The sequence below is a fragment of the Pelodiscus sinensis genome, chromosome 23 (assembly GCF_052426305.1).
Source record: "Pelodiscus sinensis isolate ZL-2025 chromosome 23, ASM5242630v1, whole genome shotgun sequence".
Taxonomy (NCBI): domain Eukaryota; kingdom Metazoa; phylum Chordata; order Testudines; family Trionychidae; genus Pelodiscus; species Pelodiscus sinensis.
In genome coordinates this window covers 11,138,458-11,152,567 of record NC_143074.1, presented here as the reverse complement: position 1 = coordinate 11,152,567, position 14,110 = coordinate 11,138,458, and the positions used below count along the sequence as shown (strand labels likewise).

General features: G+C 55.2%; 1 protein-coding gene across 5 annotated transcripts in view; it reads right to left on the bottom strand.

Annotated features, from left to right (window-relative positions):
• Positions 1-14,110, bottom strand: part of ENG (endoglin) — a 76,097-nt gene that overhangs the window by 24,083 nt on the left and 37,904 nt on the right. For all 5 annotated transcript variants that reach the window (XM_006119000.5, XM_075905244.2, XM_006118998.5 and 2 more), the window contains exons 3-7: positions 9,889-10,026; positions 4,228-4,390; positions 3,392-3,557; positions 2,300-2,444; positions 173-347 (exon numbers count right to left, since the gene is read on the bottom strand). In XM_006119000.5, coding sequence (XP_006119062.3) covers positions 173-347; positions 2,300-2,444; positions 3,392-3,557; positions 4,228-4,390; positions 9,889-10,026 — 787 coding nt within the window. The remainder of the gene's footprint in view (positions 1-172; positions 348-2,299; positions 2,445-3,391; positions 3,558-4,227; positions 4,391-9,888; positions 10,027-14,110) is intronic.

Genomic DNA, 14,110 nt, shown 5'->3' with positions numbered 1-14,110 from the left:
ACGGCTTGGTTGTGGCACAGACCTCACTATGGGTCCTGAGCTGGAATGCGACACTGCCCTTAAACAGCCCAAGGGCCAGGCCGGGCATCTCATTGCAGTGCAGACGTACCCTGAGAGCCTGCCTGACAACTGAGTCAGGCTGAGCCCCAGGCAGCGTATAGTGTGGACTCACCACATCGGTGCAGCTCAATGGTCAGGTGGCTTGCAGATGGGATGTCTCTATAGAAAGCTACGTCACCAAAGTCTTTCTCGTGGGCCAAGCCAGTCAGGCCTTCCTCATTGTCAGGAAGGGCTCTGCCATTCATTTGCATGTCGGGAAATGTGGACAACCAGTATTTCCCACGTGTCTGTACAAGGAGAAGAGGGAGGAGAGAGAATTAGGAGGAAGGGAGATGGAGAAGACAGGAACTGATGTGCTAGATCAGGGCTCTCCAATCTTTTTAACCACAAGATCACGCTTTCAATTTAAGTGCAATGTAAGATCTACCTCAAACCCAAATACCCTTGTCCGGCTTCCTTCCCCACCTATTCTGAGGCCCCGCTCTGCTCCACCCCTTCTCCGAGGCCTCACCCTGCTCATTCCATCCCCCTTCTTCCCTGAATCTCATTCATTTTCACCAGGCTGGGTAGGGAGTTGGGATGCAGGCTCTGGTCTTGGGCCAAGGGGTTCAGAGTGTGGGAGGGGACTCCCTGAAGGCAGAGCGGTGGGGTAGGTTCTGGAGTGGACTACGGGATAGGGCATTTGCCTGGGGAGTACAGGGTGGGGGCTTAAGTCCCTCCCCTCCCCTCTATCTACCCTGCGATCAGCCAGGTAACAGCCAATACAGGCTACCTGCTCCAGGGATGGAGCTGGCTCCCCCATTAGGAAAGCAGGGTAAGGGACCTGCTGAAGATCAGGAGGTGGGGTGGGTTCTGGAGTGCCCTAGGGGAGACGGCATCGAGCGTCTTGAGCACAAGGTGGTGGACTCAAGTTCCCCATGGTCCCCACTCAGGCAGTGCCCTGGCAGCCAACACCAGTTGCCCCAGGGATGGAGCTGGCACCTGCATTAGGAAGGCAGGCTAAAAAATACCCTGAAAGTAAGGTGATGGGCTGGGTTCTTGAGTGGACCAGGGGATATGGCATTGGCCTGGGGAGTGCAGAGTCCTGCCCCCCTTCCTGCCCTGGGAACAACCAGATAGCCAATGCAAGACAAGGGACCCCCTGATGGCAGGGAGGGAGTGTGGGCTCTTGAGTGGAGCAGTGGGATAGGGCATTTGCCTGGGGAGCTCAAGGCTTGAGTCCCACACGCCACCCTGGAGCAGACAGCCAGCCAACACAGGCTGCCCCAGGGATAGAATTGGCTCCCACATTAGGAAAGCAGGATAAGGGACCATCTGAAGGTAGAGAAGTGGGGTGAGTTCTGGAGTGGCCTATCATCTAGCACATTTGCCTGGGGAGTGCAGGGCTATGAGTTCAAGTCCCACCCTAGGCACAGCCAAGGCAGGTCCCCCCTGGCCCTGCACCACCCTGCAAAGCAGCTGACTTGTACAGCAGTGGCTCTATGTGCTGCCCCTCACATACAGGCTCTAATCCCTCAGCTTCCACTAGCCAGTTCTGTTATTGATCAATGGGAGCTGCAGGAGTGGGTGGCCACAGGCCAGAAGAGCCCGCTGCAGGGACTTGTCAGCCACCTCCAGGAGCAGCACAATCACTACAGGGATAAGTACTCCAGACATGGCAGGTTAGGCATCTTAGAACTCACATGCTCTCTCTGTGCCAGCCATAGGAGAGGGCAGCTTGCCCCAGCAAGGGGAAGGTGTTCCCCAACACCTGAATACTGCTTCTTACTTTAACCTCTGTGTTGCTGGCAGGTTCAGTTCCACCTTTCTTCTGAGTCTCGGCTCGGCCAGAGGTCCTGGCCACTTGTAGCCTTTAAAAATCCCAGGATGCTTTTCACAGAGAATAGGGTTGTTAAGCTTGTTAAGTCCTGGCCAACTTCTCCCCCAAAGACATTCTGCTTCCCTAAACTCCTCTTGCTGTTGCAGTTGGACATAGAAGTCTCCACTCCCCAACCTGGATTGCACGGCAGCACTGCTGTGTGTTCTAAACCAGCACCCATGCTCCACCCCAGAGGTGGCTGTTTTTCAGGTGGGTAGCCCGAGGGTTGCCAGTTTCCCTGACCAGATGGACTAAATGCCATTGCCATGAATGGCACCTGGTCTGTCTGGCTGGGAAAGATGGCGAGCCTAGGGCCAACATTTGAGTTGAAAGGCATCGTAGAAATATGAGCTTTCTGTCAGCATTTCTCTCCAGCCTTACCAAAATGGCCCCGTTGTTTTTCATATCAACCCTCCAGGTCACGTTCTCTTGGCTTTGGAGGATCAGCAGTATTTCCAGATCTTGCAGCAGCTTTGCTTCAGGACAGACCACATTCACCTTCACTTTCACCGTCCCAGGCTGAAAGCTACAGTGCAAAGCCCAAAATCAACCAATGGACTCACGAACCAACATGGCCTCCCTCCCACTGTGGTTAGTCCACCCTCCAGCTGCCTGAAGGCAGCTATCACAGCCCCGACAAAGCCCTCCAAAGGCAGGCCCCTCCTGCTAACAGCCCCTCAGTCAACATTAGAGCCTCTCACACCCCGAGATGTCAATCCCTGGCTCTTGCCACCACCAAAAATGCCATCGGGGCCTCTCTTCTTCTGTCCCGCGCACACACTGGGCCTACCCAGAGAGGAACTTGTTGTCACTGGAGGCCGGGTAGAGTGGGTGGGTTTCCAGACCCTACACACCTTCCTTTCCCAGCCCCACAGACTTCTCATCCTACCAACCTCACAGTCTCTCAAGCCAAGCCTCCCTTACCTGGGGACTGTCACCCTCCATCAAAGAGGAAGACACTCCATGCTCCTTCTTCACCCTCTCACAAGGTGCCATCCCCTTCCAGACCACACCCTGGCTCAGCTCTCACTCTGCCCAGCCCTGCACCCCACACACCAAGGGCAGGACCCTTGTAATCACTCCCACCACTGCAGGGCTCTTTGTTGTAGCAAAGAGAACCCCCCCCCTTCTCCAAATCACCCCTAACCACCTTCCCCCTTGCACTGACCTCCCACACCCACAGCTCCCTCCCCAGAGCTCACAGGCCCCAATCCCACCTCGACCTGCACCGCGCGCACTGCAAAGTCCCACTGCATGCACCCCTGGCTGCGCAGTGAGCGTAGCTAACCTGCAGTATGGTTCTCAGCCCAACTGCTGGGGCTGCCTTTTAAAGGGCATCCCTCCTGCCAAGGAAAGAGCCTGCCCCAGAGGCCTGCAGCCAGCCTCAGGCGTACTCTGATGGGGAAGCCCAGGCGGCGAAGGCTCTGTCTCCCTCCCCTTGCTAGATGACAGGATTGGCAGCACGCCAGTTACCTGGTCTCCTTTGGGGCCTGCTTCATATGCAAGATGTGTGCCTCCTTCAGCTTCTGCGCATGAGGGTTTTTGCAGTGCTTAACCTTTGGGACCAGGAACTCGGCCTGGAGGTACTGCGAGGCACTGAAGCCAGGCTGGACGATGCAGTCCTCAGGACTGCTGGCATCTGGGAAGGAGAAGAAAAATCCACCTTATTCTCCAGGGTGGGGAGCTCTGCTGAGCAGCAGTGACCTCCCTTCCTCACCTCGCAGGGGCCTGGTTTCCAGGCTGGGGTGTGGGAAGGACAGAGAGCCCTCAGGATTTCATGTCCTTCACCACTACGCTGCAACACCAGGAGCCCAGGCAGAGATGCAGAGGTGCTCAGCTGGACCGTTGGATATCGAGGAAGCTCTAGAATCCCCTTCCTCCCTTATCCCCTCGGGCTCCGCTTGATTAGCTCCAAATCAGCTCCTGCAGGCAGTGATCAGCACGAGCGCCTGCCTGCGAGGGGTCACGCTGCTGAGATGCCAGCTGACATGGACAGGCCACTGCTGTGAGGAAGGCTGTGGCACCAACCCCCGCCCCCACCTCCCACATCTTTATTAAGTGAGTTGAGAAATGTCTTTCAACCACTCCGATTTTCACTGTAAAACCAGTTTCTTTTGACACCCGACTCCTGAGCAATGGCCCGAAAGGAGGAAGGGAGCCATATGCTGCCCTGAAAGATGCCCTGAGGGTTGCTCCTCTGAGCGTGAACCAGAGCAGCGAGGTGGGGTACCGAGGAGCCTCTGTGGGGCGATAGCGCATCGCCTCGCTGTGGATGCCAGCACCCATCCCTGAGCGCGTCCGGGACTCACCTTCACCTAGTCGGAAGTAGATGTGGTAGGGGTTTTCCAGCTCTGTGAAGGAAGTGATGCCCTTATAATGGTCTTTCACCTGTTGCACAATCGGCTTGTCACTTGTATAGTTAACTTTTTCAGTGACTAGCATGTTGTTCACTAATGTGGAGACATGGATGTCCTGAAAAAAAAACAAGGCAGCAATAGAATGGAAACGACTCCTTCTTCCCCCCCGGGTGTGGTGACAGGGCTCCCTGCTGGGGGCGACACCAGAGTGCACATCCCACCAAATATCAGGCTAACCCCAAGCACCCCATTGGACCAGGGTACCTGGCAGTGCTCCCATCTCTGGAAAGCAGGCTCATGGGTGACTGAGCAACCAGACCCCAAGACGCTGCCACTTCATTGGCTGCTTTGGCAAATGACAGGCTCACCCAGCAAAGGTGGCCCAGGAGCTCAGACTGGATGCTGGCTCCACTGCCGGCTGCCCAGCTGGCCCGGCCTGCTCTCATGACATTGAACCACTGCACAGGCAGCTTGGCTGTGCGTGGGTTCTGGAAGGCCCACAGGAAGGTGGAATCAGCTGGTGTGGCACTGGGATTTTCCAGGAATGCTCAGTGGAGCCGGCATCCAGCCTGTCTGAGCCTCTGGGCCGCCTTTGCGGGGTGAATAGATTCCAGGGAAGGGGCCAGGAAGAATGAGCCAGATCTGGGCCGACCCTTCACTTCCTCCAGGGCAGAGCGAGTGGGGCAGAGGGGCGGGCTGTAGCAGGAGTGGTGCCACTGTTCAATCTGATAGAACTTTGCACCCTGCCCCTGCCTCCACCATTGTCAGACTGGGTTATTATTAGGCACAAATAGGAAGGAGGGTGTATTTTGCTAACAAAGCTCCCAGCCACGACTGAGCTCGCTGGAGCCAAATCCCATCCCTGACCTTCCTCCAAACCGGCAGAGGAAACGGGAGCTTTGTCAAGTTTTGTGCGTCACTGGCTGCTCAGACTGGCCTCTGCTCAGATCCAGGGCCAGAGGGAAAGCCAGCCAGGGCCAAGTACAGTGCCAGAGCTGCAGGGAGGGGCCCGACGCAGGAGACAGCAGGAACCAGGCAGGGGGTACAGAGCCTGAGCCAAGGGAGAGAGTGTGCTGCAGGAGGCAGTGAGATGCAGGCAAGTGGGGGAGTGGTCTGGGGGAGGTGCTTGCTGTGGGAGGCAGTGGGATACAGGCCAAGAAGGGAACCTGGGGGAGGTGCACATTGAGGGAAGCAGCAGGGGGTGGGGGGAGAGGGGGAAGGCAGAATGAGGGAGGGGCACTCTGAGGGAAGAAGCAGGACACAGGCTAGATGGGGGCAGGCTGGTGGAGGGGTACATTGCTGGAGGCAGTGGGATGCAGGCCAGCTGGGGGCAGGCTGGTGTAGGGGTACATTGCTGGAGGCAGTGGGATGCAGGCCAGCTGGGGGAGGGGTGCACTGCTGAAGAGTGTGCTACAGGCCAGCTGGAGAGCACTGTGTGATGCAGCAGGGCCCATGCGCACATGGGGACAGTGTGTGGGCGGGAGAAGGGATGTTGTCCTGTGGGCAGTAATTCTGCGGACACAGCTGCCAGGATGTCTCCCTGAGTAGGATCAGGGACAAAAATGGCAGCCACAGCTGTCCCACACAGAACAACGGACAGTCTGGTCCCCATGTCGGACACACGCTCAGAGCTGTGGGACGAGATGAGGGGAGTTGACGGTCTCGCCCCACTCTGAGGGGTGGGCGGAGACGGTCTCTCTCTTCTTCCGGGGTGCCAGCCCCTGTTGTGGCTCTGACAGGCCGAGCTTTTTCCTAGGGCTCAGCTCCACCATGCCTGGGGCGTGGTCCACAGTGGGCCAGGTGTCTGGGATTTCCATTCACTGCCAGCAGATCTCCCCGTCAGGCTCTCAGTGCCCTCGGCGTGGTGTTCAGAATGCCATGGAGAGCTGCCCCCAGCCCAGCCCATCCCTGCTGCTGCTCTCTGCTGCACCCAAACCTTTCACGCTCTCTGCAGGGAGCAGCAAGCTTGGGCTTTCCCACAAGCTCCCCCGGCACCCTCCTAGCCTGTGGGCCAATGCCGCGTGGCCAGCGTTTGGCTGGGCAGAAGCCTGTGTGCTGCTGGGGACGTGCGTTGCGTGCTGCACTGGGGTGCACTGCGAGCTGGGACGCATGTTTTCGCATTCGACAGCCTTCGGAAAGGGCTGCAACTCAGCTTGGCAAACAAAGGGGTTGGTCCAACACAGGGCGCAACATGGGGTTGGGAACTAAAGGAAGGGGGCTCAGGGCCTGCTACTGGCAGAACAGGGCTCAGGGGCTGACTGCTAGAAGTTCAGAGACTCTGTTGGGTGCATGAGACTCAGGCCCCCTTTCCCGCTTTCTGGATGTATGGGCCTTGGATCTTCCCCTCATTGGGACTATGGGCGTCGGGGGCCCCTCTTTAACCCCCTGTGGACTCAGATCCCCTCTGCTACTGGACAGGAAGGCCATGGGAGCAGTGTGAGAAAAATTGGGGCCTTTTCAACTTAACTTTGTTAACCACTAAATCCTCCCTGAATTGTGCCAAGTACAAGTCAGGCCGTGACTGTTGATAAACAGCCTGGATATGCCCCCTCTCTGCCTGTATCATAGAATCATAGAATCATAGAGCTGGAAGAGACCTCAGTAGGTCATCAAGTCCAGCCCCCTGCTCTAGGCAGGACCAATCCCAACTAAATCAACCCAGCCAGGGTTTTGTCAAGCCGAGACTTAAACACCTCTAGGGATGGAGACTCCACTACTTCCCTAGGTAACCCATTCCAGTGCTTCACCACCCTCCTAGTGAAATAGTTTTTCCTAATATCCAACCTGGACCTCTCCCACCACAACTTGAGACCATTGCTTCTTGTTCTGCCATCTGTCACTGTAACCAAATCATAGAATACTAGGACTGGAAGGGACCTTGAGAGGTCATCGAGTCCAGTCCCCTGCCCCCATGGCAGGACCAAGTACTGTCTAGACCATCCCTGACAGACATTTATCTCACCTGCTCTTAAATATCTCCAGAGATGGAGATTCCACAACCACCCTGGGCAATTTATTCCAGTTTTTGACCACCCTGACAGTTAGGAACTTTTTCCTAATGTTCAATCTAAACCTCCCTTGCTGCAGTTTAAGCCCATTGCTTCTTGTTCTGTCCTCAGAGGCCAAGATGAACAAGTTTTCTCCCTCCTCCTTATGACACCCTTTTAGATACCTGAAAACTGCAGGGGGGAGGGGGGAGAAGAGGGGTGCAGGTCTTGGCTTCTCAGCTCAGATGTTTCCTCCATGACTTGAGGGAGTGCACATTTCCAAAGGGACCCACACTCCGTCTCCAGCCCCTGCTGTTTGTTATCAATACTAATAGGTCCAGGGGGGCTTGGTTTGGAATTTGGAGCATTTCTTCCAGATGTGGCAGCAGCCAGCAGCTAACAGGCCAAGAACTCCCACTGTCATGGGGCCCACTGCTCAACATAGCCAGAGGAGCTGAGCTGCTCTCCCAGATGCAACCAGCTGTTTGCTTTCCCTTCTCACAGGACAAAAGGACAGACAGACCAAGACAAACAACAGGGCTCAGGAGCCAGAAAGAATGAACAAGAAGAGACAAGACAGAGATGTTTCCCTCTCCCCGTCTTTTAAACTCTCCTCCCCTCCCTCTTATCCAGTGCACGCTTCCGTGTTCTTTTAATAACATGTCCCTCCATATAAGGGACTTACTGTCCCCAGCTGGGCAAGGGAAGTTGGTGCAGAGTTAGTCAGGTACTGACACAGCCTGCCAGATTCCCAAAGGAAGTAAAGCCAGATATTTTGTGTGTGTGTGTGTGTGTGTGTGAGAGAGAGAGAGAGAGAGAGAGAGAGAGAGAGAGAACCAGCGTGTGTAATGTTAGAGAGTCAGTTAATGACAGCAAAATTCATTCTATTGGCTGTTACCATGGCATGAGGTAGTATTGCCTAGTGAGTAGATTACAGTTGCCAATTCTCACTAAAGCTACTCTGGGAGATTTTCCCCCCAACATGGCATAATGTCATTTTTGTAAAACAGTCTATTACATTTTCTAGGGTTGCTTTCAGTCGTCACTAGGAGATTGGTGCCGATTCTGGGAGACTCCAGGCCCATCCTGGAGCGTTGGCAGCCCTAGTCTAGATCCAGAGCACCTAGGTTCTATTCAGAGCTGGCTCTTCGGATTGTCCAATCAGCTGCTCAGGCACTTGTATGTCCCTTATTACCACATCTCTCATTTATCCTCACAACACGCCCAGGGAGCAGGCCAGTGCTGTTCTCCCCACTTTTACACATGGGGGACTGAGATGTTGAGAGACTAAGTGACTTTCCCAAGGTCACACAGAAAGTCTGTGCAGAGCTGGGACCTGACATCCAGTCTGCTGAGACCCAGGCCAGTTATGCACATAGATTCTGAGGAGTTTGATGTCTCAGCTAGCTGGCAGAATCAGCCCCACTTCTACTTCTGCCTTGCCCACTGACTTGCCCAAGGATCATAGAGCAACTCTGTGCCACAGTTTCCCCATCTGTAAAATGGGACTGATAATCTTGGCCTGCCTCACAGTGGCCACATGCCCCTTTGTTCAAGCACTCTGGGGCCCGGCCCGCGCCCAAACCCCAGATGAACCCCCGGACTTCCTCACCACAGACCTCAGTTGAGAAATCAGAGCTGCAGCTAATACTGCTCCTCCAATCTGCTTCTAGTCAGACGGGAAGGAGAAAAGGTTGGAGCTTTCTCGCTTTGGGTGCACTGTCCTGCACCTGGCTACCTCAATAGGTGACAGTCAAGTCTGCTTCTCCTCTTGGGCATGGCATAATGAAGGAGCCTTCACTTTCCTGCAGGGAGCCTAAAGGGTCCCATTTTTCATAGACTTACATCCTTGTCGGCCTTGGAATGTGGCCACCCTCCTTTCAGCCAAGGAGGACAGAGAGGCCGCACTTTTTAGTGTGGAGGGAACTGAACTAGAAATATAGAGACCTGACTTTTATTCCCAGCCCTGACACTGAGCTACTGGGTAAGCTTGGGCAAGTCACTTCCCCTCTCCCCCTCTCTCTTGTATACTCAGACTGCTAGCTCTTCAGGACAAGGCAGTCTCTCACTGTGTATGTGTAGTGCCTAGCACCGTGGGGCCCTGAGCTCAGCTGGGGCCTCTAGATGATAATCATAGCGAACAACAATGAAGAAGGACAATGCTGACCTTTAATCACGAAGGGCCACATCTTAGAGATGTGGGGAGCTCCACCTGCTCCACCATGGCTTGTGTTTTCTCTGATTCCTGCCTGATCTGGGGACAGGAGCTAAGAAGGAGGCTCCCTTCCACAGTGCTACCCCGAGGCTGTGCCCTAGGTGTTTTTGTAGGGAAAATCTGAGCTCAGTCTGACTTGCCCTGAGCTGAGTGGGAAACCATGAACTCTCCTCCTTCCCTTGATTTTCTGAGCACATGGTCCATGTTTGGCTTAGCCATCAATGGCTGGATCAGATTTTACTCAAACTGTCTAAAAAAATTCACCAAGTGACAAGACTGAGCCTAGAGAACCAAGGAAGTGGTTTGAAAACATTCTAACGGGTACATGGGAGCTGGGACTCACATCAGACTGTCACGTGCATTTCGGAGTTCTGCTCAGGCTGCTAAGGTTTTTCCGGGTGCAGTACTCACCGAGGCAAAGGTCAGATCGGACTCCTCTGAATGAACCAACACCTCACAGGACTCGTTGCAGACAATCACAAACAGCACCGCCCGCTTAGGCAGGGAGGTCCTTCCCGCGGAGGACACATTCAGGTGGAAGCGCTGCATCTGGGGACAAGAATGGAGACAGTGTCACTCATGCTTGCTGTAGACAGGTGATCTCTGGACAGTGCCCCATCCACCATGAAGTGCAGAGAAGGTGGGCTGGGCCTGATGTGATGGCAGGGGGCAGGGAGATGCCATTCCATTAACAGCAAGGGAATGGGCCAGCTCTGTCCTCTGGGATCAGCAGAGGAGAGAGGAGACCCTGCTGACTATGCTCAGCTGATACATGTGTGATTCGTCCTCCCCCTCCTCCTGCTAGCTTGAACTACACTCTGCTGAGGGGTGATGAAGACAATTACACCTGATCTATACCCTTCCCCTGCATCCGCCCAGAACAGACATGCTGTTACGTGCTGTTACCCCCTCCCTCCATTTATCCTGTCCTCCAAAGAGCCCAACCTCCTTCTGTTAGCGTCTGGAGAACCCTGCTGGGACTTGGAGCTCCCATTTATATCAGAAGCAGCGAGAAGGCAAATGCAACCCCAGCAGGGCTTGTTAAGAACAGGACAGAGTGGAAAGAGCTACACAAACCCCACTGAGTGCCAAAAGGCAGCTGAGCGGCAGCTGTGGAGGGGTGTGAAGGGGGTTGGTGTCATGAGGGAAGCAGAGGCTACTTGATGTAGGGTCAGTGCAGGGAAGATCAGGATCTAGATCAGGGTGGGTAAATTCTGGCCTGTGGGCTGGATCCAGTCCACAGGGCTAGTCCCTGGTGGGCCCCTACCTCTACGTTTACCTGCGCCTCCACAGGTATCAGAGGATCACAGCTCTGGTTGGCCACGAATTGCTGTTCGTGGCCAGTGTGAGTGGTGGGAAGCAGCATCCCGGGCCATGATGCTTCCCGCTGCTCACACTGGCCACGAACGGCAATTCACAGCCAACCAGAGCTGTGATCCTGCGATACCTGTGGAGGCGCAGGTAAACATGGCGGCAGTGGCCTGCCAGGGACCAGCCCTGTGGGCTGCTGGTTTTTTATTTATTGCCCACCCTGATCTAGATTCTTAGGGCCAGGAGTCAAGTCCTTGGCTGGTGCAGGGCGGACACGAGAGTTTGCCTGGCGAACCGTGTGAGAAGGGTTGTCAGGATGAAATGTGCCTCCCAGATGGTTTGGCTGAGTTTCAGCGGGTTGTTGTAAACAGCCCAACACACACAGCAGCCCAGGGAAACCAGCTCCCACCCTGCCTGGTGCATCCTATGTGAGCTCAGACAATGCGGCTGCACCTGCAGCCACGGGGGACTGCCACGGCTGGTGCACTGCTTACTGCCACGCAGTGCGGAGGAGAAGCCGGGCAGCCTCAGGGGGAGCCTGTTTCAGAGTCTGTGCATCAGCCTCCCCCAATTTAACTGGAAACCTCCCTCCATCCCACTGTAAGTCTCCACAAACTCCCTCCTAGTGCTGGGCCATTGCTTCAGCTCACCCTGGCAAAAGGAGTCTTGGGCAGCCAGGAGAGCCCTTCCACTGGCGTCGTCAGGGTCCCAAGTTTGTCTCAACCAGTCCTAATGCCCAGCGAGATTCAAACTTTCCCCAAAAGCCACTGCTGGTAGGAATGAAATGGAACAGGCTGCAACCCCCCCCCCCCGAAACCTAGACTGGTGGCTAGAGAACCTGCCAGAGGCTCCGCTGGCTGCATTTTGGAAGGAACACTTAGGGCAATGACAAGCCGCGCTGCGGCCTCCTAGCCAAGCTTTGGCCACTTGTGACATTCACAGGGCACTTCCCCCACATAGCCCTGTATGCGCTGGATCAAGAGCTCTGGGGTGAGATAATTCTGCCAACTTTTTAGTTTAAAGACAGTCCTGGGGGCCTAAAACATGGACGCCGGGGGCATTAATCTGCACCAACCTTGGGGGCCTACAGTTGGTCTCCTAAATCTGGCTTCACATTTCAAACTGCAGGGATCAACTTTGAAAACTGCCTCCAAAATACCAACCTACCAAGGACAGGACGGAAAACTGCCGAGCATGAACCACAGCTAAGGGATGGAGAATTTAACAGAGAGACCCTCTGGATCCGTGGTATCCAATACACTAGCCACATGTGGCTACTTGGCCAGTTCGCTATAGCAATAGCCACTATAATGGCTACTGCTTCAGGAATGGTTGACACCACAGCTCTAGACCCTTCTCCCAGTACTGTCCCAGGAGCATCTGCACAACACTGCCCCCCTACCAAGTCCTGCTTACAGCCAGAGCCTGACTTTTCCCCAGAGACCCTCACGCTGACCCTGCTCTGACGAGCTGCTAGAGGGTGGGCTGCAGGCTTTGTGATCGAGGGCAGAACTTCCCACATAGGGTGGCCAACATTGCATGTCAAAAGTACGGGCCTGTTTTCTTAGCTCCGCTGTGGGGAAGGAGTTTTCTGTGGCCATGGGGCCAGCAGTGGGGTGCCCACCTCCACTCAGGTTAGGGATTGCTAACCACAGGGCAGTGGAGGAAACCTTCCACTCCCCGGGAGTCTGGGCTGCTGGGACCCAGCTCTGGGCTTGAACAGGGCAGCGCTAAAGGGCCAGATTCGGGAGGGGCGTGGAGAACTACACACGAGTCCTGGTCCTCGCTGGCCAGGGTCTTCTGCTGACTCCAGCCCTTGAGCGCAGCTCTGGCTGCTTTCCCCGGGCAGGCTCTGGCTGGCTGGGGCTGTGTGTCCTGGAGCTGCATAGAAGGGCTGGGGTGATTTGAGGAACAGGCTCTATCTGGCGGGGGGGGGGGGGGCAGTGTTCCCAGGGCATAGCCTCCCCACGCACAGAGTCTCTGTCAGCATGCCCAGCAGAAGATCATAACAGCTGGCTGGTGGCTGCTGTAGCAGTGGGGGAAAGAGGCAGGCAGGGAGCCTTGTTCTGGCAGCTGAGAGCACCTGAACAGAGCCCTGTCCATTTCCCTCCCAGACAGAGCCCCTCCTGACACCAGCCATTCAACATGGCCCCCTCAGGTCTTCCTGCTCCCCAATAACCTTATTGTGCCTCTCCCAGGAGACCATGCCCCAGAGTTTGGGGACCTCTGGGCTATGGTACCTTGGCTCAGTAAGTCATGGGGCTGGTCCTGCACTACCGCATTGGCGACTCGCAAACACTATCACGGTAAGGGAATAATAAACCTGGTTTTGCATAATGAGAATATTTGTGATCCGTTGAAAGTCAGGACACAAGGCGTCCCAGACTGACTGAGTACGGGATAGGCAATATTCTATTTAAATACGGGACGTCCCTTGTAATACAGGATTGCTGGCAACTCTAGTCCCGCACATCTACAGGCCCCGCCTTTACCAGATGATCTTATCAGGAGCTACTGGAAATTAACTGCCAAAAAGTCTACGCCAGCCTCTTAAGAATAACTCACTCCTATTACAAGACCAGTCCTGATGCGATGGCACGAGGCAAGCCAGTAAATATGACTGTGTGGGTGGCCACAGAACCCCAGCCGGTTGGTCCCCTTGGCCTGTGATGGGGAGGGCCTTGCTTCTATTTTTACCACCTGTTTTTTTCCAGAGGCCATTGTTTCTCTCCCCCAGAGTGGCGGGAGGCTTTATTTTACTCCAGTGCTGCCTTTTTAATGGGGATCTGCTTATAGAAACTGGCTTCCAGTAATTCTTCTATAAGTGGAGCCAAGTCTCTCTCCCTCAGCCCCCCTCCTCTCAGTCGGGGCTTGGTGCCAGCTACCTTGAATGCCACAGTTGTGACATCAATGGCTGGCTTCCCCATCCCCTCTTTACATAAACAGTGCGTGTCTGTGGCTCTGGGAGGGTGAGGGGGTGAGTCCATGCCATTTATTTACATGGCACAACACACAACTCCACAACCAGGTCTCCCGCCATCTTGTCCCTGCCTTTGCAGCCAGGTGATGGAAGCTGGGCTGGATCCTCCACCAGACTGAGGAGACCCAAACGCTGAGCTGGAGGCCCAGCTGTCACTGTCCCTGAGTCACAGCATCTCCTGTGGACAGGAGCCCAGTGTAGCTGCATAGCCAAACCACTTCCCATGGGGCAGTGCACAGGCCAGCTGCTGGTTCAGGCCCCTCTCTCTGAATAAAGGGATGGTCCGGAGGTTCCATGCTAGCCGGAGACTTGGGAGAAGGGCTTCCCATTCCCGTCTGCACA